Source organism: Myxocyprinus asiaticus, chromosome 10 (assembly GCF_019703515.2).
Source record: "Myxocyprinus asiaticus isolate MX2 ecotype Aquarium Trade chromosome 10, UBuf_Myxa_2, whole genome shotgun sequence".
Lineage (NCBI taxonomy): Eukaryota > Metazoa > Chordata > Actinopteri > Cypriniformes > Catostomidae > Myxocyprinus > Myxocyprinus asiaticus.
In genome coordinates, this window is record NC_059353.1 from 32,596,541 (window position 1) to 32,621,812 (window position 25,272).

At 37.3% G+C, this 25,272-nt stretch overlaps 3 protein-coding genes across 5 annotated transcripts in view; 2 read left to right on the forward strand and 1 right to left on the reverse strand.

Moving 5' to 3' along the window:
* The first annotated feature begins 347 nt into the window (after positions 1–347).
* LOC127447492 (MOB-like protein phocein) lies at positions 348–14,889 on the forward strand. 3 transcript variants are annotated; one of them, XM_051709401.1, is made up of 9 exons: positions 348–474; positions 2,102–2,260; positions 11,487–11,549; positions 11,782–11,882; positions 11,995–12,037; positions 13,172–13,258; positions 13,470–13,549; positions 13,690–13,801; positions 14,378–14,889. In XM_051709401.1, the coding sequence occupies exons 1-9, from the start codon at positions 472–474 to the stop codon at positions 14,507–14,509; spliced, it is 780 nt and encodes a 259-aa protein (XP_051565361.1). In that variant the 5' UTR covers positions 348–471; the 3' UTR covers positions 14,510–14,889. The 3 variants fall into 3 exon arrangements, with proteins under 3 accessions (XP_051565361.1, XP_051565360.1, XP_051565359.1); XM_051709399.1 differs by lacking the exons at positions 348–474; positions 2,102–2,260 and adding an exon at positions 9,261–9,349; XM_051709400.1 differs by lacking the exons at positions 11,487–11,549; positions 11,782–11,882; positions 11,995–12,037; ... (2 more) ...; positions 13,690–13,801; positions 14,378–14,889 and adding exons at positions 2,370–2,459; positions 2,654–2,835.
* The window catches only part of LOC127447475 (inactive phospholipase C-like protein 1), a 181,199-nt gene continuing 165,944 nt past the window's right edge, over positions 10,018–25,272 (forward strand). Inside the window, exon 1 of the mRNA XM_051709378.1 lies at positions 10,018–10,224. The gene's annotated coding sequence lies outside the window, so the exon portion shown is untranslated. The remainder of the gene's footprint in view (positions 10,225–25,272) is intronic.
* LOC127447483 (raftlin-2-like) overlaps positions 16,211–25,272 on the reverse strand; it is a 35,658-nt gene continuing 26,596 nt past the window's right edge. The window contains exons 5-9 of the mRNA XM_051709386.1: positions 24,793–25,011; positions 19,660–19,766; positions 18,645–18,748; positions 18,478–18,553; positions 16,211–16,600 (exon numbers count right to left, since the gene is read on the reverse strand). Coding sequence (XP_051565346.1) covers positions 16,403–16,600; positions 18,478–18,553; positions 18,645–18,748; positions 19,660–19,766; positions 24,793–25,011 — 704 coding nt within the window. The 3' untranslated portion in view covers positions 16,211–16,402. The remainder of the gene's footprint in view (positions 16,601–18,477; positions 18,554–18,644; positions 18,749–19,659; positions 19,767–24,792; positions 25,012–25,272) is intronic.

A 25,272-nucleotide genomic window follows, 5' to 3' on the forward strand; every position in this document is an offset into this window, starting at 1 on the left:
TTTGCTTTTACAAATATATTATATTGATACTAGGGGCAAACAGGCTTTAAATATATTATAATTGGTCTATTAAATTTATTTGTATCTATTACATTGATGTTATGCTCGTTCCGGGGCGTCAAATTCGAGAATTTTCGCAGATTCTATTGGAGAAAAAAAAGGGAGGTTAGAGGTCAAGATTGTGCAATAACAAAATTTCTTGCAATAATTACTTGCTATATTATTAATTTAAACAAAGTGTTTCTAACCACTGGTGGCTTTGAAAATAGTAAATAAAATAATAAATTGCATGTGTGTAACTTTTAGACCGTTGAGGAACATTCTAGATGTCAGGACGTGTTCGGTAATGATTGTAATGTGTCGCATGCGCAGTGTGGTTTTAGACATTTCTTCCTCACGTGGGTCGCAGCAGTGCAGTGGTCCGCTTTTATGCTACTCTGTCAGACGAACATTTTATAAAGATTTGATAAAATGGTAAGACATCTAACATTATTCCTCTAGCTACACCATTAGGATGAGTTGGTTCTGTCATTATTTGATTTTTGTTTCTGATTCCTGAGAAAACGCAATGTTTTATAACCCTCAATCAATTTGCAGCTGCAAGGTCATAGTTTAGTAATGTACTAATGCATCGAGTTAATTTAAGGATATGATGTCAGTTTGTTAGTACACTTAAAGTGAAGGTATAATAGTATAAAATGTGTACTTAGGTGTGATCAGGATTGGTGATTACACAGAAGTGGTGACTTGGTATTTAGTAATGAAAGCTTAGCTAGTCTTTGGCTCATAGACAAACCTAAAAATGTAAATCTTAAAGTAGTGTAGTAAAACAAAAGTGATAGAATTATTTTAATGTTTGGCTTATTCTTGCAAATGTACTTTAAGACCAAATTTATATGACAGCCTGTATTTAGCATGAAGATTTTAGGTTCTGTTCTATAAATATGAAGGCTTAGTCTTCCAGATACTTGTCAAGTTAATGTACTGTTAATTTGAACAAATTTTCATCATTAAAACTTGGTCAGTCAGATTGTCAGTTACTCTGCGGGGCTCACGATCATTTCGACCAATAGCATTTCAGCAAGATATGAACTTCCTGGTCATTTTGAATGGAGGAGAACACGTGCATGATGTACAGCAACTGTGATTCATTTGTGTTGAGTTAGATTGAGGCTTAGAAATAAAATACTTTCTTCAGCTGTTGTGACAGTTCCCCTTGGATAAACTGCTACAACTGCTACTTAACTGAATATCAAACAGTAACCACAGTTTACTTTGTGTCATTAATGATAGTGAATGAGTTTTTGTTGTTGTGGTGTGACACTCTTTCCTTTGCCTTGAGATGTATTATGAGGTCAGGTGAACTGCACAAAATTCTAGAATTTTCAGGAACATTCCTGCCTTGGAGTATATCATGATGTCTGCCCTTTGTCCTTCAGCTGGATGGCAAACATTTACAAAACCTCCAACTTCTCCCTCCCCCTCATGAACCCTCAACATCTCCTATCCCATTGACTCTCCCTCACACGTGACCTTCTCTCAAGGTCGCAGGGTTGTCAGACAAGCAACTGCTCTTGTCTTTAAAATGGTTTGATACATTTAGGCGTGATAATGGAACAATATTGACCAAGTAGTCTACTTTGCCTACTTTGATTAGGCATTTAAATATGTAGCCTAATTATTACCTAGAGTGGCATTTAAAAAAGGTAATCCAAAGATTTTTTTCATAAATATAAATGTGGTTTGAAAATCTTTGAATGCCTTTTTTGGACAAAATGTAGAGGACTTCACTGCAGGCTGTTTAAGTAAAAAGTCAAATTAATCGTATTTTTTTTGGATTGCTGAATATCATGAGAACACATTTTGTCCCTTCTGGAATTACCCCGTCCTCTTTTTGAGTTCACACCCTCCTTTGGAGATCATTGAGCTGCAGCAAATACCTACTTGGAGACCTGTAGTCTTACTCTTTGCTTGTCTGTAAGGACCCCTGGTGGTACACTTGAGTTGAATGCTGCTTAACAGTGCGTTCAATTGCTCAACAGTGCTGCAAAACATGCATTCCATAAATCTACATTACACTAAACATGTCTTTGCCCCACAGCAGGCTTTCCGGAAATTTCTTCCCATGTTTGACCGTGTATTGGTGGAGCGGTTAGCTGCAGAGACTGTGACAAAAGGAGGTATCATGATTCCAGAAAAGTCTCAAGCCAAAGTGCTGCAGGCTACAGTGGTAGCAGTGGGACCAGGACACTCCAACAAGGTTTGTTTTTTATAACTTGTGATTTTAATGTTAAGTTGTTGTTTTTTTTTTTTTTGTTTATGTGAGAAATAGGTTGTGTCACAGAGTTTAAAAGTTGTCTGTCTTGCAGGATGGGAATGTAACACCCGTGTGTGTCAAAGTTGGAGATAAAGTTTTGCTGCCAGAGTATGGAGGAACTAAAGTTGTTCTTGATGATAAGGTTGGAACATTCATCATGTACAGAATCTTGGATAACTGATCTTGCTAAACAGAAAGCTCCTTTCTTTGTGTAGTTTTATAGCTATTGACTTTTTATTATGAAAGACCTGTAACAATAAGCCACATTTGTAATGACTCGTACAATAGCATGATTCTGCTGCCATGCTAACAATACATATTAATTTTCTTTTGTAGGACTATTTCTTGTTTCGAGATGGAGATATTCTTGGCAAATACGTAGATTGAAGTCTGCTTGTCCAACCATCTGTGTCATTCTGGTGTTGAGAAAATGGTTTCTAATTTTTTCTTTTTTTTCTGTCATTCGACTGTAAATACATATGATCATGTTTTGTTACAATAAAGTTATCTGGATGTTCTGCCTTGGTGTTTTCTCATAGAAATACATGTAACAAAAGAGATTAGAATTGAAAGTGTGAGTGGTGTAACATGGATTGTGACTCTTAGGAAACACAATGATTCTCTTTCATGAAACAGGAGCAGAGGAAATTTCCATGAAATGGTTCATAAATTCATTCTTACAATAATTGTTGCATTGATTTAAATGACCAATGACTAGCTGTAGAATTTTACAGTGGGGTCTTATTGTGTTTCTATAATCTGTCATTATAAATGTACAAATTATAGGGGTTACTAGAATTTGGACAAGGATAAATGTGTTCTGCTGAACACCTTTTATTCCCCTAACTGAATATGTATCTGTGCTGCAGGTGAGCGGAAGGTGTTGTTATTGTACAGGGAAAAAAAATTGTACAGTGCCTTCTGAAAGTAAACAGAGTCATGTTTTACTTTTATGCCGTTTTAGAAAGGTGCACACACATGTAGAGGGGGTCCAAAAGTCTGGGACCACTAGTGAAAATACTTCTATTTTGCAATCTTTTCTAATACTATTATTATTATTTTTCACATTACAAATTGGATTATCAGCAAAATGATTTAAGTGAAAAGTTTAACTTAAACATTTACTGGAATATCTGAATTCTTAGTAGAATGCACAGACCAAACCTGATGATCCATGTTATCCCTGCATGATTTAATGATGTTCCTAAAAATGTGTATTGTGTGCTTCAATAAAATCAAGCAAATTTGACCTTTAGTACAAAGGAGTAAAAGTAACAAATTTGATTAAGTTGTATAAGTGACCTAAAAATGGTGCAGAATCTTATATTTCTTTATTTTGTCATAGTTCTTATTTGTTTTAAACAAATCTTTTCAATGATTAATGAAAAGGTCCCATCCCACCAGACATTTAATGTGGTCTAATCTTAGAAATCTAGACCCCACTGTGTAAGAAGTACTAAGTAATTTGGTACTTTTGGACATAAAATAAGGTTCTGTCAATGCAGGCCTCTAAAAGTAAATGCTAGTGCATTCCATGAAGTTACTATAGTGCGTTGTGGCCATTATTTTCAAGCAGAAAAACACCAAAGACTTAAGAAAAAATAAATGTAGAAGGTGGGTCTTTGAACAAGAAGGCCCTTGGTCAATAAGGTGACCAAAAACCCAATGGCTAATGATTCCAGCTGCACTTCATCAGTCACAATTTTGAGGCTAGATGGAAGTAGTAAAAGACTTATGACATGCCACCTGGAACAGAGACTGTTTAGCCCTGAAAGGGACTTAAGGGCTGAAGAGGAGCTTCCTGCAGGTCACTTGAAAAACCTAAAAGCATGAGGATAAGTATTCATTCGTTAATTTGCTTCTCAGCAGCCAGAAGACTTGGAGCAAAATGCAAAGAGATTCTTGAAAGAACTGTTGATGTTAGTTAAGGGTTAAAAACTAAGGTTCAATCTAATTTCACAAGGTTAAGTTTATCTATCTATCCAACTGTCTGTCTGTGGTTGTACTTGCTTGTTTTGATTATCATCCCCCCTGGGTTGTATTCCAGAAAGCAGGGTTAACTTTCCGTCACATATACCATGAACTCTCGGTTGATTAACCCATTCCTTGCTTACTCTGGGTATGTTGGTTCCAGAACACCTGCGCGGGGTTAGTTCACTCAACCAAGAGCTTGAAACTCAGAGTTTGTACGCGTTCACGGTGAACTCAGAAAGGCATTCTCAACAGATCGTCGAATACACGAGTCACCATGGAAACAGACGCTAAGAAGAAAGGCACGCCATATTTCAGTGAAGCAGAACATGAAGATTTAATGACTGCATACAAGCATTATTTCATCTTCACTCGTAATAGCAATAGGAGCTACATCGGTTTAGGACTGAGAGTTTGCTCGACAGAAATTATACTGAATCATTGCGTGAATTTTTAAATTAATAAAACTATAAAGTTGTACCGTACATATAAAAGCTTAATTCAACATTAATATTAGACCTTTTAATAGGTCGACCGTTACGTTATTTGTTTGCACCGAACTTCATTATAAGTATTAACATTCACATTCTATTAATATTATGATAATAGGCTATAGGTTATTTATATATATATATATATATATATAAGATTAATTTTAATGGTATTTACCATGATCTGTGCATGCTAATTTTATTTTACTGTCATGTGAACTGAATGTATTTCCTTTATTTTTAATACCATTTGGGTTTCTAAAAACTTTGAATCATATCACATTTAATTTCCCACAGTTGCTGATGGTCTCATTGTATTAATAGACCCTCTTTCGATAGTAGGATCTCCCACAGCTGTCATCATTTTCCATAGATTTAATGTAATGTTTAGTAGGCCACACATGATTATTCATGTGCATTATAAGATGAAGATCTGCTGTAACAGAGGTGGAGAGTGATAAGAGTTACATGTCCATTGTGTTCTTTTCTCATTTGATGTGGTATTAAAACTTGTCATGTTGTGTTGTCTTGTACAGTAGGGTCCATCTGCCTCCACCAACTTGGTATGGAGTGAAATTATGTTGTTTTAATTGAAGATCATGTGTCTGACTCTACATTATATATGTTCATGATCTCAGCATTAGGGAAAAGTAACTCATCTCTTCCTTGTTAATAGGAAGCTGTAAAAGGTCCCTATTGAAATGCAGAACAAAAATGTAATTTAGAGATGGACCATGTACAGCTTCTGATGGAGTAGAGGAGGCTGAGCATCAGAAAGATCGTGATTCCGCACACACGGCCCCTAATTGGGCTGATTGGCCCAAGAGGGGTCTGCCGGCAGGTCATCCCCGTCTACCTGGATCAGGGCAGGGGACAAAGGGAGGAAGAAAAAAAAACCTACACGCCGTAACGGCGATCGTGCCAAATTAACAAAACATTACTTGCGGGCTCTCTGGTACGTCGTAGTCCGGTGTGTATATATATATATATATATATATATATATATATATTATACAGTTGTGCTCAAAAGTTTGCATATCCTGGCAGAAATTGTGAAATTTTGGCATTCATTTTGAAAATGTGACTGATCATGTCTTTTATTTAAGGATAGTGATCATATGAAGCCATTTATTATCACATAGTTGTTTGGTTCCTTTTTAAATCATAATGATAACAGAAAACACCCAAATGGCACTGATCAAAAGTTTACATACCCTTGAATGTTTGGCCTTGTTACAGACACACAAGGTGACACACACAGGTTTAAATGGCAATTAAAGTTTAATTTCCCACACCTGTGGCTTTTAAAATTGCAATTAGTGTCTGTGTATAAATAGTCAATGAGTTTGTTAGCTCTCACGTGGATGCACTGAGCAGGCTAGATACTGAGCCATGGGGAGCAGAAAAGAACTGTCAAAAGACCTGCGTAACAAGGTAATCGAACTTTATAAAGATGGAAAAGGATATAAAAAGATATCCAAAGCCTTGAAAATGCCAGTCAGTACTGTTCAATCACTTACTAAGAAGTGGAAAATTCAGGGATCTCTTGATACCAAGCCAAGGTCAGGTAGACCAAGACAGATTTCAGCCACAACTGCCAGAAGAATTGTTCGGGATACAAAGAAAAACCCACAGGTAACTTCAGGAGAAATACAGGTTGCTCTGGAAAAAGACGGTGTTGTTATTTCAAGGAGCACAATATGACGATACTTGAACAAAAATGAGCTGCATGGTCGAGTTGCTAGAAAGAAGCCAATGCCACAAAAAAGCCCGGTTACAATATGCCCGACAACAGCTTCTGGCACACTGTAATTTGGAGTGACGAGACCAAAATAGAGCTTTATGGTCACAACCATAAGCGCTATGTTTGGAGAGGGGTCAACAAGGCCTATAGTGAAAAGAATATCATCCCCACTGTGAAGCATGGTGGTGGCTCACTGATGTTTTGGGGGTGTGTGAGCTCTAAAAGCATGGGGAATCTTGTGAAAATTGATGGCATGATGAATGCAGCATGTTATCAGAAAATACTGGCAGACAATTTGCATTCTTCTGCACGAAAGCTGCGTATGAGACGCTCTTGGACTTTCCAGCATGACAATGACCCTAAGCACAAGGCCAAGTTGACCCTCCAGTGGTTACAGCAGAAAAAGGTGAAGGTTCTGGAGTGGCCATCACAGTCTCCTGACCTTAATATCATTGAGCCACTCTGGGGAGATCTCAAACGTGCAGTTCATGCAAGGCGACCAAAGACTTTGCATGACCTGGAGGCATTTTGCCAAGATGAATGGGCAGCTATACCACCTGCAAGAATTTGGGGCCTCATAGACAACTATTACAAAAGACTGCACGCTGTCATTGGTGCTAAATGGGGCAATACACAGTATTAAGAACTAAGGGTATGCAGACTTTTGAACAGGGGTCATTTCATTTTTTTCTTTGTTGCCATGTTTTGTTTTATGATTGTGCCATTCTGTTATAACCTACAGTTGAATATGAATCCCATAAGAAATAAAAGAAATGTGTTTTGCCTGCTCACTCATGTTTTCTTTAAAAATTGTACATATATTACCAATTCTCCAAGGGTATGCAAACCTTTGAGCACAACTGTATCTATCTATCTATCTATCTATCTATCTATATATATCAAGACAGAGAGTGAGTCTGCTTCACGGATGGAGTTGGGACCTTTCATGTGTTAGTAAAACTGTATAAAGGCTGAGTATAATTATTAATTTTTTATTTTGCCATACTTCAGCGCAGTGGTAATTTGGTATTCAATTTAACACTCTACATCAGGAGTCTGGTTTAATAGTAAAATTAAATAATCTGAAATTATAGATTCTAAAAGTTTATTTTAAAGTTTGCCGCAAAGTGGACAAAGTTGTTGTTATTCTCAAAACATTATCAACCTGTTTACACACTCATGGGTCATGATGTGGGTACCGTCAACGGTTTGTTTGGCATCCCATTCAGCACACCACTGAATAAAACAGGCTGCATGACACTGATAAATGATAACTGAGTAACATTCACATACAGGTGTGAGGGACTTCAGCATTTTACAAATAACACAAAAAAACAAACATTTTTACTAAAGTTCATCACTGAGAATGTTTGCTCGTAGACTTTGCACTAAACAGCACACGCAGCCTCACAAATGGACACGGAGTGGCTGCATCACACTTTTCTTTGAGCATAATATTTATGGCAGGCTCGTTTATCATTTAATTTACAGATCTGACTATCCGTAATTATGTTTTGACTAGTAAAAACTCCAATTTCATATATCTGTTGTGCATTTTTGACCAGTAGTAATTCACATTTAAGATATCTACAATGCATTTCTGACTAGTCATAATTTACATTGAAGATATCTGCAATGCAACTTTGACCAGTCATTTGTTTCCATAGGATTGCACTGAAAACTATTTTCAGTTATCTCCAACAGAGTTTTTCCCTAGTAGAAATTGTAATTACAGATATCTACTATTGATTTATCAAATCAATTGTATATATCTGTAATTGAATTATGACTAGCCAGAACTTAAAGATATCTTTAATATGATTTTGACTAGTCATAATTCAGTTACAGATTCTGCATCTTTAAAGATATCCTAATTAAATGTTTTGACATCTGATAAGATATGACTAGGCAAAATATAGTCAATATTTAATAGGAGATATCTTTCATTTAAATTATTTCTAGTCAATTTTCATTTAAAGATATCTATAATGTATTTATGGATATCTCAAATTAATTACAGACCAGGAAGATCTTTATTTGGAGATACTATCTGCAATTATTAATCTGACTGGGAAGAATTTTGAAAGAGATATCTTAAATCAACATTCTTACTAGTGAAAATTCCTTTACAGATATCTAAAATGCTTATGCAAATTGCCTCTCTGCTATGCCGGCCTTAAAAACAACAACAACAAACAATCCTACCACGGAAATTTTTGCCGTCCGCCATTTTGTCTGATAAAGAATTTATCTTTAAATGTTAGTCTTGCATGTTTGGTTGATTCTAAACAGAATTTTGCAATTATTAAATAAATACAAATCCAATAATAAGGAACAATGATGATGGAGCACTTGTAAAAATTAATTGGGTATGAATTATTAATATGGGTGTCTTGATTCTGAAGCATTAAACCACTAAATCATGAATTTATTTGCCCAATTTCACATTTTTATAGATTGCATAATAATGAAACAGACCTTTGTGGTTGTCTGTCTTTATTAATCATTTAGTCTTAAATTGGTCCGTGCTGCAACATATAACAATCGCTACACATAATGGAGACCTTTTAACATTATTTTAATCTAAGAAACTAATTACCGAGATAAAAAGCATCCCGACAGCAAGTCGGCCAGGACGCTACTCGTAAAATCGACGTCGTCTTAAATATTTTTGGGCGCCACTTGTATCCAAATGTATCTGAATCCTGTAACAGCTCTATTCGTCCACTGGAGGCGCGCTGTCAATCAAACTCTAAATCTGTCGAGATGGTCATGGCGGAGGGCACAGCTGTTCTGAGGAGGAATAGACCAGGCACCAAGGCGAAGGTAAATGAGCAGAGAATAGCAATTTCACAATTTTCAAAATAACAATACAGTTTATAATCTATACCGTAATGTAATATTTAAATAATAAACGATTAGTTGTCTTGGGAGCGGAAGCCGAAGCTAAGTTCAATAGCTAAGCTAGCAGTTAGCCGAGAAAAACTAAATAGATTCGCAAATGAAAGATTTGTCTGATTTCTAAGACAACTGTTTAATATGTCAGGATTTGTTCTCGTTTTCCTTAAAGTAAGTGAATATAGAATAATATAGGAATACGCGTCTGAAGCGGCAGTTTTTAATGATCTAGTTGTTTGGCTAAAAGCAGTTAGCCAACAGCCGTGTGAAAGTACCCGTATGACTCATATACATGATGAAACATTCAATGTAAAACTCAGTTCCGTTATTAAAACTAGTCATTTTGAGTTATGTAGTTATCAGTGCTACTTTGAGTCGCTTGTCCAAGAAAGTATTGATATATATATATACATACACACACACACACACACATATATATATACACACACACACACACACACACATACATACACATACACATACATGCATGCATGCATGCATACATACATACATACATACATACATACACACACACTCACTGGCGATCAAAAGTTTGGAATAATGTACAGATTTTGCTCTTATGGTAAGAAATTGGTACTTTTATTCACCAAAGTGGCATTCAGCTGATCACAATATATAGTCAGGACATTAATAACGTGAAAAAGTACTATTACAATATGAAAAAAATTTTCAGAACTTCTTAAACTACTTCAAAGAGTTCTCATCAAAAAATCCTCCATGTGCAGCAATGACAGCTTTGCAGATCCTTGGCATTCTAGCTGTCAGTTTGTCCAGATACTCAGGTGACATTTCACCCCACACTTCCTGTAGTACTTGCCATAGATGTGGCTGTCTTGTCGGGCACTTCTCACACACCTTTCAGGCTAGCTGATCCCACAAAAGCTCAATGGGGTTAAGATCCATAACACTCTTTTCCAATTATCTGTTGTCCAATGTCTGTGTTTCTTTGCCCACTCTAACCTTTTCTTTTTGATTTTCTGTTTCAAAAGTGGCTTTTTCTTTGTAATTCTTCCCATAAAGCCTGCACCCCTGAGTCTTCTCTTTACTGTTGTACATGAAACTGGTGTTGAGCAAGTAGAATTCAATGAAACTGTCAGCTGAGGACATATGAGGTGTCTATTTCTCAAACTAGAGACTCTGATGTACTTAGCCTCTTGTTTAGTTGTACATCTGGCCTTCCACATCTCTTTCTGTCCTTGTTAGAGCCAGTTTTCCTTTGTCTTTGAAGACTGTAGTGTACACCTTTGTATGAAGTCTTCCGTTTTTTGGCAATTTCAAGCATTGTATAGCCTTCATTCCTCAAAACAATGATTGACTGATGAGTTTCTTCAGAAAGATGTTTATTTTTTTTGCCATTTTTGATCTAATATTGACCTTAAGACATGCCAGTCTATTGCATACTGTGGCAATTCAAAAACAAACACAAAGACAATGTTAAGCTTCATTTAACGAACCAAATAGCTTTCAACAGTGTTTGATATAATGGCAAGTGATTTTCTAGTACCAAATTTGCAATTTAGCATGATTACTCAAGGATAAGGTGTTGGAGTGATGGCTGCTGGAAATGGGGCCTGTCTAGATTTGATAAAAAATGACTTTTTTCAAATAGTGATGGTGCTGTTCTTTAACATCAGTAATGTCCTGACTATACTTTGATCTGTTGAATGCCACTTTGGTGAAGTACCAATTCCTTCCGAAACAGCAAAATCTGTACATTATTCCAAACTCTTGGCCGCCATTGTATATATTTAGTTTAGCTAATATAGTAGAATTTACCATGGTTTTACTATAGTAACAGTAGGCTAACTATAGAAACAATATTTTGGAGAAAATGTTGTACATTTGTATTGAATAATCTATTAGGGAAGGAATGGAATGGAATTGTGCACTGCTTGTGGTTTTTACAATTGACATATTATATAAAAAAAAAATCTGTAATTGTTTTTGAAAGGGAATATATAAAGCTTGTTATTACAGAAAACGTGTACTGTTGTTTACGCCTGCTTAATACTATCCATGATTAAAACACTGTTTTGTCCATTAGGACTTCTATAACTGGCCTGATGAGTCTTTTGAAGAGATGGACAGCACTCTGGCAGTGCAACAGGTAAGGACTTTTCATCAGCATCTGTTTATGCCATCAAAAACAGCATATCAGACTCTGACTTATGAGGGCAATTCAGTGTTTACATTGAACATTTTCCTTTTAACCTGTCTTTTAAGTCTCTCAGAATCAATTTACTGTTTGATAGTTGGCCACATTGATTCATTCTTGACCTGTTTTTAATTGTGTTACATTCTATAGTGTTGTTATTGATTGTCTCTTTTTGTCTTCTCAGTATATTCAGCAGAACATTCGCTCAGATTGTTCTAATATAGAAAAGATTATGGAGCCCCCCGAGGGACAGGATGAAGGAGTGTGGAAATATGAACATCTCAGGTACATTTTTATTTTCAATGTGAATTCAAATACTTTATTGCAGTGTCGTGAATGTTGGTGTACTTGGTTTTATCCACAATATGCACTCATTGTCTGTTTTATTTTTTTATAGACAGTTCTGTTTGGAGCTCAATGGCTTGGCCGTTAAACTGCAGGTAATTGTCATTCTTACACCTTTTATCACTGTATCCATTTATTAGATGGAACCTGCACTCCAAAAACAATGAAAGTAGTCTGCACTATTAAAGGGGTCATGACATGAGGAATAACATTTTCCCTCACTGAGCACTTACACATTAGGAACACCTCTACACCTACTTATTAATGAGATTTATTTAATCAGCCAGTCATGTGGCAGAAGTGAAATGCATAAAAGCATGCAGATACGGGTCAGAAGCTTCAGTTAATGTTCACATCAACCATCAGAATGGTGAAAAAATTTGATCTCAGTGATTTCGACTGTGGCATGACTGTTGGTGCCAGATGGGCTGGTTTGTGTATAACTGCTGATCTCCTGGGATTTTCACATACAACAGTCTCTAGAGTTTACTCAGAATGGTGCTAAAAACAAAAAAACATCCAGTGAGTGGCAGTTCTGTGGACGGAAATGCCTTGGTGATGAGAGAGGTCAACAGAGAATGGCCAGACTGGTTTGAGCTGACAGAAAGTCTACAGCAACTCAGATAACCACTCTGTACAATTGTAGTAAGCAGAATAGCATCTCAGGATGCACAACACGTTGAACCTTGATGTGGATGGGCTACAACAGCAGAAGACCACGTCGGGCACTTTATTAGGACCATAGTGTTCTTAATAAAGTGCTTAGTGAGTGTGTAAGAGGTCATTGTACTTTAAAACTCAACTACAGAACTCAAAACTTCCTCCTAACTGCAAAAACAGCATTTGTTAAAACCAAACTGCCAAAATGACTCGTTCTCTACTTTCTCCACATTGTGATAGACATTTGGGTTGTAGAGAGCCAATCATTACAGTGGGCATTTACTGTCAAGTCTTAAAGGAGAAGCAGCAACAAAACAGAGTGTTTCTGACAGGGTCAGAATGAGTATGGAAAATGATCATGTTTTATAAAAATAAGACTGCTTATTGTGTAAAACACTTCAATGATATTATAAGAGAACCTCAAGGAACATATTCAAATAAAAAAGGCATGTCATGACCCCTTTAATATAAATGTAACATACTTCTCCATGTCAGATACCTGATGATTCTCTCTAGTCTTTACATTTTGCTTACAAATACATTAAGTCAATAACGGCTTTGTCCCATAGAATGAGTGTCATCCGGACACATGTACCCAGATGACTGCCACTGAACAGTGGATCTTTCTGTGTGCTGCTCATAAGACTCCCAAAGAGGTAAATGTCTTTTATTTCAGAACTTGGATGTAGTCTGGAAAAACAAAATTCTACTTCAATGTACCACTAACATAACATGCTTTAGCATGTATTGATAAATGTGTGTCATGTGAATGTGTCATGCATTGTTTTCATTCGATCTGCGTAGTACACATTTTTGACAAGTGTCTTTCTCTGCTTATGACACATTTGTGTTTCCTGTTGATCCCAGTGTCCTGCCATCGACTACACAAGGCACACCCTCGACGGAGCTGCATGTCTTCTCAACAGCAACAAGTATTTTCCCAGCCGGTGAGTTATTGAACATCTAATCCATTAAAGCATATTAATTTGGTAATTATTCAAGGACTTTCTAGCTATGAAAAGGCCATTGATGTTTTACGTGTGTTAGGTTGTGTAGTCACTGTCCTTTTTTACTGCTTTCTGTGTAGTGTCAGCATTAAGGAATCATCTGTGGCCAAACTGGGCTCTGTTTGCCGTCGGATCTATAGGATTTTCTCCCACGCTTACTTTCACCATCGCCAGATTTTTGACAAGTATGAGGTGAGCAAAAAAGATAATACATGTTATTTATAAACGCATGAATTTTTTCTAAACTAGAACTGAAAATGTATTTAGCTTGCTAATGAAAGTGACCAAGCAATTGGTCACATTTAAATAGCACTTCCTGGAGTAGTCAGTAGGAGGCATCTTTTGACCAGTAGACGAAGTTGAGATTTAACAGTACAAAAATGTTATTTTACCTTGCATAGTTTTGTGCATGGTTTTTAAGGATTAGAGTATGGCATGCAACCTGTCAGTGTGCTTCTGCAGAGTGACAGATGAATGTTTGAATGAAATGCCTTTCGAAACATACAGTATAGGAAGGGGTTTTGACATTTTTAAAAGCAGACAAGCCTGTTTATTTTGCTATCCTAACTATTAACTGCATTTCACTTTTTGAATTTACAGTAGCATTGTTTTTTTTTGCTCATGCTGGCTACAACCCTATCAGAGCAAACCTTTGATGCATTTTTGGGTGGTAACCCATCAGTTAGGAACCACTGCTTTAGAAAGTGTCTTACACAGAACAGTCTTGATCGTGACATTTATCAAGACTCTATCATATCCCTCCCACAGAATGAGACGTTCTTGTGTCATCGCTTCACTCGTTTCGTGATGAAGTACAACCTCATGTCTAAGGACAACCTCATCGTGCCCATCCTGGAAGAGGAAGTCCAGAGTGCCACTGCTGGGGAGAGTGATGCCTGAGCTGTTTCTTGTGCACAACATTTAAGCCTCTCACCCAGACAGCAGAGGCTTAAAACTTCAGTCATTTGACTTTTGTTACTTTTCCACCTAAATTTCATTGTTACAGCTGTACCAATCAAAATGTAACATCAACAGCTCCTTGTACATATCTCACTCCTCCATGAACTCAAGTGTAAATCCTGCTTAACCAGTAAGAAGTTCCTTTATTTTTTTCCTCGACTATAAACAAGTCTGGTGATATTCACCCTGTCTTTTCCCTTATTAAGTTATTATGTGGGTGGAGGGTTCTAACCTGCCCACTGTCTTTTTTTTTTTTAAATGATCTAAAATGTATGGTATTTTCATCGTCAGTTGTTAATAAAAGACTTGTACCTAACCTACTCTTATGCATTCACTTTTTATGTCATGTCCTCACAGTATAGTGATCACACAAGAACACTTTAATACAAGGTAAATAATTTAATTAAATATTACAAAACTGTGGAACAGTACTGTTCCAATCTTCCAATACTACAGCTGGTAAGTAATACTGATCAGTTCTGGCATATTAGAATATAATGTAAAACATCTGAACTACTTGGGTGAGGAAACAATCTCTTTCAGTTCTCCATGGCTTATTTCGAACATTTACAGCAGCCTGCCAGTTTGTTCTGAAAACCAAAAGTATGCATACCCAATTCTGCCATTCCTCAAAGAGGGATAAACATTGTCAAGGCAACTTAAGTCTTAATGGTAATGCTTCAGTCAGTTAAAATTCTAGTAAAATGAATAAGGTGCCACAGCACCTCAATTTCTGCCATTACATTTTTAAAATCAAGCCATGTGAAACAAATTAGACCAAGTTAAGAACTACAATAAGGTTATACTGAAAACTAAAGAAATTACCCACACCAGTTGTTTACTACTGAAATGCAATATTTACTTAACATACATATCTGCCTTTCCTTTTTAGATAATACAAAAGAAAAATGTTTCAAGTGACAATTTCAAAACAAAAGTCCCCAGGAGATTAACATACAAATTCAACCCTAGCACCACTTGAGCTTATGGCACTGATAAGACACACAAAACTACCACATTAACATTGTTTTAGTTGTGTGTTTAGTACAAACTCTTTCAATGGGTCCACTCCAGCAGCAAAGTGTAAGATGACTAAGCTGATGATATTATTATATTTCTACAGTGCCTGTCCTCAGAGTATATTTACTTAAATGCTGGCATCCCAAACTGAATGGAGTATTGCTGTTGTTATGACCAAAGGCCTGGAGAAATTCAGCACAAATGTAAGCATGTCCCAAATCTGCAAACCAAATAAACATCCACATCCTACGTAGGTGCCGTTTGGACACTAATTTCCTGAATTTTTCCACCTTGAACCATCACAGATGTCAGAAAAAACAAGTGACGTGATCGCTGGTTTGAAAAAAAAAAAAAAAGTGGAACAAACCAGAAAAATGAACAAAAATAAAATGAAAAGTGCCTTTCATGCTTGGTGATAGTGACAAATGTTTTGTGAACTGGAACTGTGGTGGTATTTGTGCGAGTGCTGTGAAATACTGATGTGGTATTTGTGGCGAATAAGTTAATTTCAGTGCCGTTTTGTGATGCTATAACAGGTGGATTGCACACATCAGGCTTTCAATTAAAAATAAAAGATTAAAATAAAACTGACCTTTACAACACATTATGGCTTTGTGTATAAAAAAAAAAAAAAAAAAAAATATTTTATATATATTATATTTACAAGAAGTGCTACAAGTCTGAATCCAATACGGGGATAAAAAGAAAATTCCTCCTGGATGTGTGGTAAATGCTAGGGCACTTCTGCAGCTCTTAAACAAAGGCTTTCTGTTTTAGGGTGACAAAACTCTTAGAAATCTTTGAGTTGACCTGTCACATACAGGTGACCTCTGCGGCCCCATCGTCGGGCTCAAATCCACCCTCCTCTAGATGAGAGAGCACACTGGGATACCCCCCTCCAAACACGGGGAAACCACCAATCCCCCCTGAACATGGAGATGACAACTTTGTGTGTGGTTCCTCCACACACTGACTCACAGAGTGACTGGACATCTCTTGTCGCCTAGATACCTTGAGAGAGAGGAAAAAAAAACAAGGAGGTTGAGATGGTTGTCACTCAATGTCACATAATCTGTCGTATGTTCTTACAATCAAGAATAAACTAATTAGCTAGTCAATAAGTTATTGATAATACCTTATTTCAAAAGGAATAGTACACCCCAAAATGGTAGATCTGTCATCATTATTCACCCTCATGTTGTTCAAAACCAATTAGACTTACCTTTTTCTGTGGAAAACAAAAGGACATATTTTGAAGCACTGTATCGAAAAGAGCAGCATGAACATTTGAGCACACAGTGACAATAAACGGGACAGGGCTGCCCAGCTCCAAAAAAAAAAAAAAAAAAAAACAATAAAAAAGACAATAAAAGTGGTCCATAACAAAGTATATACTGAGAAGCCAAAAATTATGACCACTTACAGGTGAAGCGAATAACGTATATCATCTCCTAACAAGGCCACATGTCAAGGTCTGGGTAGATTAGATGGTAAGTGAACAATCAGTTTTCATAATCAACATGTTGAATGCAGGAGAAATGGGCAGGAGTAAAGACCTGAGCAACCTTGATGAGGGCCAAATTGTTATGGCCAGATGACTGAGTCAGAGCATCTCTGAAATGGGCTTGTGGGGTGCTCCTGGTCAGCAGTAGTGAGTACCTACCAAAAGTGATCTGAGGAGGGACAAACCACAAACCAACGACAGGGTGTTGGAAGCCCAAGGCTCATCGATGCACGAGGGCAACAAAGGCTATCTTGTCTAGTCCGAACTGACAGAAGATCTACTGTGGCACAAGTCACAGAAAATTGTAATGATGGTTACGGGAGGAATGTGTCACAACACACAGTGCATCGAACCCTGCTGCGTACAGGGCTGCATAGTTGCAGACTGTTCAGAGTGCCCATGATGACCCCTGCCCACCGCTGAAAGTGCCAACAATGGGCACAGAGTGTCGGAACTGGACCTTGGAGCAGTGGAGGAAGGTTGCCTGGTCCGATGAGTCCCGTTTTCCTTTACATCACGTGGACGGCCGTGTACGTGTGCACCATTTACCTGGGGAAGTAATGGCACCAGGATGCACTGTGGGAAGACGACAAGCTGGTGGAGGGAGTGTGATGCTTAGAACAATGTTCTGCTGGGAAACCCTGGGTCCAGCCATTCATGTGAACGTCAATGAGACATGTGCCATCTTCCTAAACATCGTTGCAGACCAGGTACACCCCATCACGGCAATGGTATTCCCTGATGGCAGTGGTCTCTTTCAGCAGGATCATGCGCCCTGCCACACTGCACACATTGTTCGGGAATGGTTTGAGGAACATAATGAAGAGTTCAAGGTGTTGTCCTGGCCTCCAAATTCCCCAGATCTCAATCAGATTGAGCATCTGTGGGATATGAGGGACCAACAAGTCCGATCCACGGCAGATCCACCTCGCAACTTACAGGACTTGAAGGATCTGTTGCTAATGTTTTGGTGCCAGATACCACAGCACACCTTCAGGGGTCTTGTAGAGTCCATGCCTCTGCGGGTCGGCACTGTTTTGATGGCACGCAGAGGACCAACAGCATATTAGGCATGTGGTCATAATGTTTTGGCTCATCAGTGTATATTTCAAGACTTCTGAAGCCACACGCAAAGCCATTGTATGACTTATGTTCCACAGAGGAAAGAACATCCAGGTTTGAAACGACTTTAACTGAGGGCAATTAAATGACTGAATTTGTACATTTTTGAGTAAACCTTTCCTTAAGGATTTGTTTACCTTACAAAAATGGATTGTAAATAGAAAAAAGTATCATTTAGTCACATGTGGCAGACTTAACTACAAGAAAAGACACGTACTGAATCATATAGAATTTGCTCAACAAATTCGAAACATGCAAGCACCTGGTTGTGTTGTACCGATTGGCCTTTGACAGGTCTTTGCAGGAACACCACCTGCTTGGTGGCGAGATTCCCTTCACTGCAGGAAAAGAAAACAGTTTGGGATACAGTTATTTTGGGGTGTAAATAAACATGATCCAGGCACAGCTTGTACTGTGAGGATCCCATACCTGTCATGGCGAATAATGGGAGTGGGCAGCACACAGGTAAGCAGCCAGCCAAACTCTGCTAATGTGTGGAGGAGAGGGCCATAGTCGGTCTTGACATCTGAACCCTGTAAGACAAAGCAGCAGTCATTAAAGTCAACATGAAATGGCATTCATAACACATTTAACTTCTGTACATAGAATATTTAGCAGGAAATAATGCTGGGGGGGGCTTGACAAAAAAAGTCTTAAAGGTGCTGTAAGTGATTTTAGCATTCTAAAGCTTCAATTAGCCACGCCCCCTCATTACAAAACCCCACCCTCCAAAGATAATTTTGAGACAAAAACAGAGCAACACAGCAGCATTGTTTGTTCCTGTGGCTGTCAAATTCAGCAGAGGCACAATAGCACCCTCACCTGTCAAACATTATTAATCATGGCCTCAAAGATCCACTTCAAATGAGGAGCAGCAAAATGATTGACAGGTGAAAAGCGTCAATGTCTGCAGTTCACGGACACATTTTTGTTTGCTGTTAACAAAGTCTAGAGCTGTAACAGAGACCAGTGAGATATCTCAGGACACTCATTTCATTAATATCTTTCAGGGAGTAGGAAAATTTGCACACATTTCCACGAGAAGAAAAAAATTGCAATATCTTATGCAGTTTTGCAACTCATGTAAACTGATCTTGTTTTCAGGATGTTTACATATTTCTTACTGGAAAACAGGACAAAAATATTAAGATTTTGCAGTTTAAGCTATGATTCCATTGGTTAGTATTTTTCTCTGCCCACACGGTCTTGGTTACATCGGCAGATGTCAGTTATGCAAATATTAAAACATTTTATTCTTTAGAATAACGTATACAGATATTAAGTAAATAGGGTCACTTTTGATTTCAAAGACAATTGAACTAAAATGAATATAAACTAAATATAAATTAAACCTAAGAACATTTCTAATTGTATCTTCACAAATGAACATTAGGAACAAACAATTCATAGTAATACAGGTGAATGCGTGTATACGCAGTCATACCTCTATAACTGTCCACTGTTCCACTACAATAGTGTCATTGGCAGGTGGCGCTGTGCTTTTCTCTTCATATACAAACAGTCCCTCTAGAGACCTGGGCACTGGTTCACCTGTAAAAACAACAAAACCCAACCAATTAATTAAATATCTATTGATACTGATACTAGTAATAACTAGTAATAGTAAAAAAACCATTTTTTTATTTGCTTATTACTAGGGTGTTTTCGATCATTGCTTACTTTACCAAGTCAGAACAGCCAATTCCCAAGTCTGTGATATTCTTGTATCTAGATATGGCTTGAGTCCCTCCTCTAATGCAATAGTCTATGGGATTCTTTTTCAGCCATTTTATCGACCACAATACGAAAACAGTTATATCACTTAAAAAAAACAAAAACAACAATAGCACAGCTCTTCTCAACAAACCGGAGAATAAGAGGTATCATTCATGTCCATAGCATAAGTTTAATAGTTCAAATCCCTAACCCAGAGTATGAATAATAATAATAATAATATTAATAATAATAATGCTGCATTAAAGCATGATTTTAAACATTATAAATAGATGTTTTTGATTTTTCACCCACTAAAGACTAGTGAACACTACAGGACTCAAGCTTGTCTCCTTTCATGTTTTGAGTCGGCGACTGGTCACAACGAATGGTCTTGTATTGTGTGCACTCCTGTGACAGGCCAAGACGAGTCTCAGACACCGTGACAGTTTTCAAAACTGCTTCATATCTAGATGTCTTGTCATCAGGTGTGCACACTGTCCCGACAAGCAAAAGACCGAAAATGAGCCACAGCCAATAAAATACAGAGAGAGCCAAGGATGTAACCACATATTCAGGATTAGGGGGAACCAAATATTATAATTCAATAATCAACCATGGGAGAACCCCATATCAGTAGACCACTATTATGAATGGGGGGGGGGGGGCAAGAGAGTGCAAGAGGGGGGCAAGGTATTAGGAAACAGAAGACAAAAAATAAAATGAAACTTCACCCACATCTCCCTTATTTTCAGCGGGGTTTTTTTTATGTTTCCTTTTGCACCCATAGTAAAATGGGTGCAAGCCATTTTTTTCATGTTTGTTGAAAGAGGAGAGCAAGATTTGGGTAGCAGTAGACAAAAAAAAAAAAAAAAAATTGAAAATAAAATAAAACCTCACCTACATCTCCCTACTCTGTTTTTATTTTTCTTTGCAAATGGTGCCAATAAAGCACAAGAATGGGCGAGAGCCATTCTTTCATGTTTTCTGACATTATCAAAAATAAACTGAATTTCATTATCTTAATTTTAAGATGCATTTTTGGCGATCCGTTTGAAACGAGATGCTAAGGGCACCTGTAACGGCCGTTTTTTCGCCGGTTCCATGCAGATTTAAAGGAAAATAAGCATACGGTCCTAAAATGTTAAAAAGTGAATGCATGAACATGTACAATATGGACACAGAAATCAGAACCACACACACCTCCGTTACTGGTACTGCACTAAAATAACTCAGAATTATGCTCTAAACATCATGTTTGGGAATATTAAGAGAAACTGTGCTCCGGTTTTTAGCACTTTCTCATCTTTTTATTTTTTGTGCTTTATTATCATCATTCAGTAAAACACAGATGTAATGATTAATGTATGTCCTCAGGAAATCAGAGACTCTCTCCTTCAAATCCGAACAAATAGTCAAAAGAGATGACCAGATGTAACGGGGTGTCTCCCTTGTACATTTGTGATCGGATCACCCAAAACTCATCTTAAAACCACGTGTACACATGGTTTCAGTCGGGACGAATGGTTGTGTAGTTAATACACTACAGTCCTGAAGTTTTCACACCCACACAACAAAAAACCGGACTGTGAGTCTCAAGGGTGCCGACTGCAAGTCGTGTAGTGTACGCTTGGCTTAAATCACAGCGCAGTATTCAGTAGATCTCATTTAGTCTGTACTCGAAGTGTGTCAGTGACCTACAAATGATAATGAAACTGAACTACTTAGAAGACAGCAAGACAAATCCATGTGCACCAACATGTTTGAGAGGTCAAAGGGAAAGGGAATTATAGAGCTAACATTAAGAACACTGAATATTGCATTGTGCATTATGCATCCTGTATGATGTCATGACATCATTTGCTTAACATTTTGTAATACTTATTGACATCAAAAATCTTGTGCATAACTATTTCTCATTGTTAGAACTTTAAAAAATACCTTGCCCTATGTATTAAACTAAACTTTGTTATGCATTTATGCTATGGACATAAATAATGCCTCAAATTGTATGGCTGGCTGAGGAGAGATGTACTTTAAGTTAAGTAATTTTCACCTGGTGGATTATAAAACAGCTGGGAAAAAAAAAAAAAAAAAAAAAAAAAACAACAATCTCACAGATTTGCATTGAAGGACCTGAGCAATACAAAGGGACAATATTAATCACAGAGACTGGGAGGTAGGCTCTTTTGACTTGGGTCAGTAAAAAAATAAAATAAAATAAAAATAAAAAATAAAATAAAAATCTACCTAGCACACCCAGAACTTCATAGCAACGCCCCAAAAACCACTCAGAACACCTAGCAATCACCCACAACATCCTAGCATCGTGTTGGCAAGTTTAGCCCTGGCAAGCACTACTCCAATTTTATATAGAATATATATATCACACACACACACACACACACTATATATATGTAATAACTTAAATATATTCCTTTTGAAATCCCTTTATAAAGTCCACCTTTTCTGTCAAGTGCCATAAGCTGAAGATATCTGAATAAAAATAATTTTTTTTGATAAAATCATGCTTTAATGCTTTAAGAGTTCAAAAGTTAGTTCATAATGAGATAAGGGCATGAGGAGTGAATGAGATTGTAGAGCTAGTGTGTAAACTGCCTCATGTTCCATATTCACAAGCCCCAGATGTCTTCAACACACACACTTGATTTAGCTCCTATTAGTCTGGTGCGAAACAGGAAGTGTGGTCGTGAGGTTAAGGACGAAGCTCTAAATATAGTTCTGGTGGGAGACAGGAGAAGGGAAACATGGGTTTGGTTAAAAATGGTGGGATGTAGTGAAATGAAAAAGATGAGGCTTATATACACACACATCTAGTAGGGATGTAGGAATGAAAAACTACAGTTATAAAATCAAGTCGGGGGGGGGGGTCCTAATTGATGTTAAGGAAACCCTGAATAATTTGTCATGTTTTTGGGCGAAAACCGAATGGAATGCAGGGGTCTGAAGACATGCCTTTAAAAGCAAAACTATTTTTAAAGGTCCACTCAGTAACTTTTGTCTTTGTGTCATCTTGGACTTACACTGACACCTAGCGGCTTGGATGCAGCATCATTTAAAATCAGTAGTTTTCAGAATTCAGATGGCATTGTAGAAATTAAGTATTCACAGTCAGCCATGATTACTTTGAGTGAAAGTGTCAAATAACAGGAGGGTTACTGAGATTAAGCGAGTAATATTTGGCTGGTCATGTGATTCTAACATGGCAGCCCCCATGTGTGGACCCTCTCCATGTAGAATAAAACAGCTTTAAGGTTACTGACATGACTGGAGTCTTCATTTTAATGTGAGTGGTCATGATTTCTTCCATATATTGCACAATAACAATTAATTTCTTTAGGAGTTAAAATTGAGAATTTTTTTTTTCTGAGTGCACCTTTAAAGTGACAGTCTTAAAAACGCAACGCTCATGGTGCAAGACGCTCAAAAAACAGTTAAGTCACGACGCAACAGCTAAAGACGTCCACCTGCTCAAGCTCAAGCAGCGGTGCTTTAAAGACCATGCAAAGAAACAGTACACCGTCATCATGCTAATTAATGCCACTAAAACAGCATTTCTTAAACTCTGGGTCACAACCCAAATTGGGTTGCATAGCCATTCATGATGGATCATGATGTATTTTAATAAATGTGCAATAATTTCCTTAGAGTCATGAAATTGCTAAGAGCAAATTCGCTCTCTCCAGTCCTCTCTTCCATGCTGTTGCGCTGGCCGGGACGGTCTTTCACCTTCACTCCGCAAAATCATTTATTAGGCACGCGCTCTCTCTCTCTCTCTCCGCGATATGCAACGATGCAGATGCACTGTCACTCAACCTCACGACTCTGCGGTTTCCATTCTCACTCCCCTAATAGAAAGATGACAAATTCCTTAATTTGTTTGTGCCGGTTTTGTATAGTTCGGTTTGGTTAGGATCAGAAAGAGTGAGAAGCCGCTACAATGCTTTATGAGGGCAAGTTTAAAGTAATGGGTCTCTTTTAATAACAACATCAGACAACGTCTCGTCACACAGCACCTGCATGTGAGAAAAAGCAGCGAAAATTCAGAACAGGACGAGAATCAGTTCAAGTCAGGAAAACAGTTAAGACTTAAGGAAACTGTAAATATAACCAGAAATAGGTGAGTACTGATTATAAAATGAGCAAAGACATAGTAAAACATTAATATGGCACTAATGACTAATATATAGATTGTATCTGTGCTGTTGAAACTATTACTCACAAATGTTTGAATCTTTAACTTTGGTAAGTTTCTGCCAAAATATCAGTTACTGCAATTATTGTAACTATGCCTACTATAAAACTTAAAACTCATATGGTATCACCTGTGTAAAAAGAATCTTCCTGACTAAATAAGCTGCCACCAGTTTTACTTTTGTTTGTTAATGTACTGTTTACATTTTATTTTATTAACAATAATTGTAGTCAATGTGGTATTTCTTGCAGAAGTATAGTTGCCATGGTACATGTTTGAAGGGGTTAAAAAAATATGATGCTTTCAAGTTCAAACTGGATTCAGTTAATTTTATCAGTTTCAACAGATTTTTTTGTTGTCTTTTTTCCTATACAATTCAATAGTGTGCATAGTTGTGTGCTTGTTCAAATGTTTAATTTCAGTGGTTTTGAAAAAAAAAAAAAAAAAATGTTTTGAGTCTGTGAAATAATACAAATGATTTAAGAGTCTAAATCAAAAATGTTTTATGAAAAAGTGAGTAATGTATGGCAAATACCGCATGTTAAATTTTTTTTTTGCAAGTGTGGGTCCCAGGTCAACACAAAATTATATATTTGGGTCCTGGGCCGAGAAAGTTTAAGAATCCATGCACTAAAATATCAAAACTACCTTTAGGTGTGTCCCAGTACACAAAGGAGTCAACCAATGACCAGCCCTTGCGGTAGTACGCCGCAGTCAGTTCCAGCCAATCAGCTTCCAGGGAACTGACAACCTGGCCCTTCCTGGAGATCTTCATTGATAGCGCACCCTGGTGGTAACAGCAGGCAAGAGAATCCAGTGGTGTGTAACCCGGAGCCCAGGAGTGAAACAGCACCAACAATCTCAGGTCTGAAAACGACATTTAGAGAGATCGCATGTTTTAAAAAAAAAAATTTTATGACCTGTGATCAGTTGTCACAAATACATGGATACAGAACAATGCCTTTTTGTGGTCAAAAGATTTAACATTTTATTAAAATAAGAAAAGCACAAGAGTTGCTTTAGATGTCATTTCTGTCAGGTCAAACCAGCTGATCATCTATCATAAATAATAAGTATAACGAATGGAGCAGAAAAGTGAGGTACATTTCTTGTGTTAAGACACTAACA

Excerpts from the sequence above, each read along its gene's own strand:
- LOC127447492 (XM_051709401.1), top strand. Across the intron at positions 11,550-11,781 it reads GCACTCTGGCAGTGCAACAG|TATATTCAGCAGAACATTCG; the intron begins GTAAGGACTTTT and ends TTGTCTTCTCAG. Across the intron at positions 11,883-11,994 it reads TGGAAATATGAACATCTCAG|ACAGTTCTGTTTGGAGCTCA; the intron begins GTACATTTTTAT and ends ATTTTTTTATAG.